Source organism: Onychostruthus taczanowskii, unplaced genomic scaffold (assembly GCF_017590055.1).
Source record: "Onychostruthus taczanowskii isolate IOZ18803 unplaced genomic scaffold, ASM1759005v1 scaffold206, whole genome shotgun sequence".
NCBI classification, from domain to species: domain Eukaryota; kingdom Metazoa; phylum Chordata; class Aves; order Passeriformes; family Passeridae; genus Onychostruthus; species Onychostruthus taczanowskii.
Window position 1 is genome coordinate 3476 of NW_024499307.1, and position 1664 is coordinate 5139.

Genomic DNA, 1664 nt, shown 5'->3' on the forward strand with positions numbered 1-1664 from the left:
CCCACAGAAAGGCGGGGGGGGGGGGGGGGATGGAAAGATGCAGATGGGAGGGGGTCACAAAAGGAGAGGGGTCACCCAGTGCCCCCCAGAATGACCCGGGACCCCCCAAATCACCCAGGGTGCCCCCAAATTACTCCCAGTACCCCCAGGTTTGCTCCCCCCACTCTTTAATTTTGGGAAGGGGGCACTAAAGAACAACAGAGCCCCAGGAACCTTCCCCAAAATTCACCCCCCACCCCAAATCGAATACTGGGGGGGACTCCCAGGTTTTTTTTCAGGGGTCCCCATTCTCTTGCCCCCCTTCCAAAACGGTTCATCCACAGTCCCCCCCTTCAAATCTAACATGGAGGTAACCCAAATTCTTTGGGGGAGTCTCCCAAATTTTTTGGAGGGGGTCCCCACTCTCATTCCCCCTCTTTATGCCCCCTAAACCAGAGCCTGATCCCTCTTCCCAGCCCCAAATCCATCTCCCCTCCCATCCCAAATCCAAGACGGTGGTTATCCACAACTCCGGGAGGGGTCTCCCAAATTTTTGGGGGGCGTCCCTACTCTCCTTTTTCCCTCTTTTCCAAACCTAAAAAAAGGCACCTTCCCCCTCCCCTTCCATTGTCACCCCCCTGCCATCTCCTCCCCCTTCCAAATCCAAGACCGGGGATATCCCCAATCGGGGAGGGATCTCCTAAATTTAGGGGGGGCAGGAGTGTTCCCCGCTCTCCTTTTTCCATCTTTTCCAACCTTACAAACGGCGCTTCATTTCCACCGCCCTACCCCCCCGGCTCCAATCCATCGTTCCCCTCTATCCCCTGGGTATCCCCAGCGGGACGGGAGGAATCACCCAAATTTTTTTTTTTTTTTTGATGGGGAGGGGGGTCCCCGCTCTCTTCCCTCCCCTTTCCATCCCCACAATCCGCCGTCCATCCACATCCCCCCCCCCCCCCCCAAATTTTCAATTTGGGGGGGGGGGGTCCTCCCAGGTTTTTTCAGGGAGGGTTCCCACTCTCCTTTTTCCCTCATTTCCAGCCCCCCAACGGCGCCCCTCCGCCATCTCCTCCCCCATCCCAAATCCAACATCGGGGTACCTCAAATTGGAGGGAAGAGGTCTCCCAAATTTTTTGAGGGGGTGTCTCCTCTCTTTCCCCTCCCCTCCCCCCCAAAAAACGGCGTTTCCCTCCCCCCGCGCCCCCCGACTCACCTCGGCGGCTCCGCGGCGCGGGAGGGGCCGGGGGCGTTCCGGAGGGCTCCGGGGGTGGCTCCGGGGGTCCCGTCGGGCTCGGGGGTGCGGGGGGGTCGTGGCGGGGGCGTCCCCCGGGCGCGAGGCGGGCGCGGGGCCGGGAACAGGAAGGTCCCGTCATCCCATTCCCCGCCGGATGCGCCGCTGGGAAAAAAGCGGGGGGAAAACGCTGGGAAAAGTGGGGGGGAAGCCTTGGAAAAACGGGAATTTGGGCGGGGGGAACACCTAGGGGGGAAAAAAAAGGGCGGGCCCCAGAAGGGACACCCCCGAACCGCCCGGTATTGAGTGGGGAGGAATTGTGCGAATTCCCCGAATTGTTGGGTTTTTGTTATTTGGGGGGGGGGTTGTTTTCCAAGCGGCAGATGTATCTGGGGGCGGTGAACGGGGTGGGTTTGGGGGGAATAAGGACAGGGCGCCCGCCCCCCCCCCCCCC

At 60.9% G+C, this 1664-nt stretch overlaps 1 protein-coding gene across 1 annotated transcript in view; it reads right to left on the minus strand.

Annotated features, from left to right (window-relative positions):
- Positions 1-1622, minus strand: part of LOC121335605 (zinc finger protein 787-like) — a 4711-nt gene extending 3089 nt beyond the window's left edge. The window contains exon 1 of the mRNA XM_041403921.1: positions 1193-1622. Within this exon, the coding sequence (XP_041259855.1) occupies positions 1193-1352 (160 nt within the window). The 5' untranslated portion in view covers positions 1353-1622. The remainder of the gene's footprint in view (positions 1-1192) is intronic.
- Between the last annotated feature and the right edge of the window lie 42 nt (positions 1623-1664).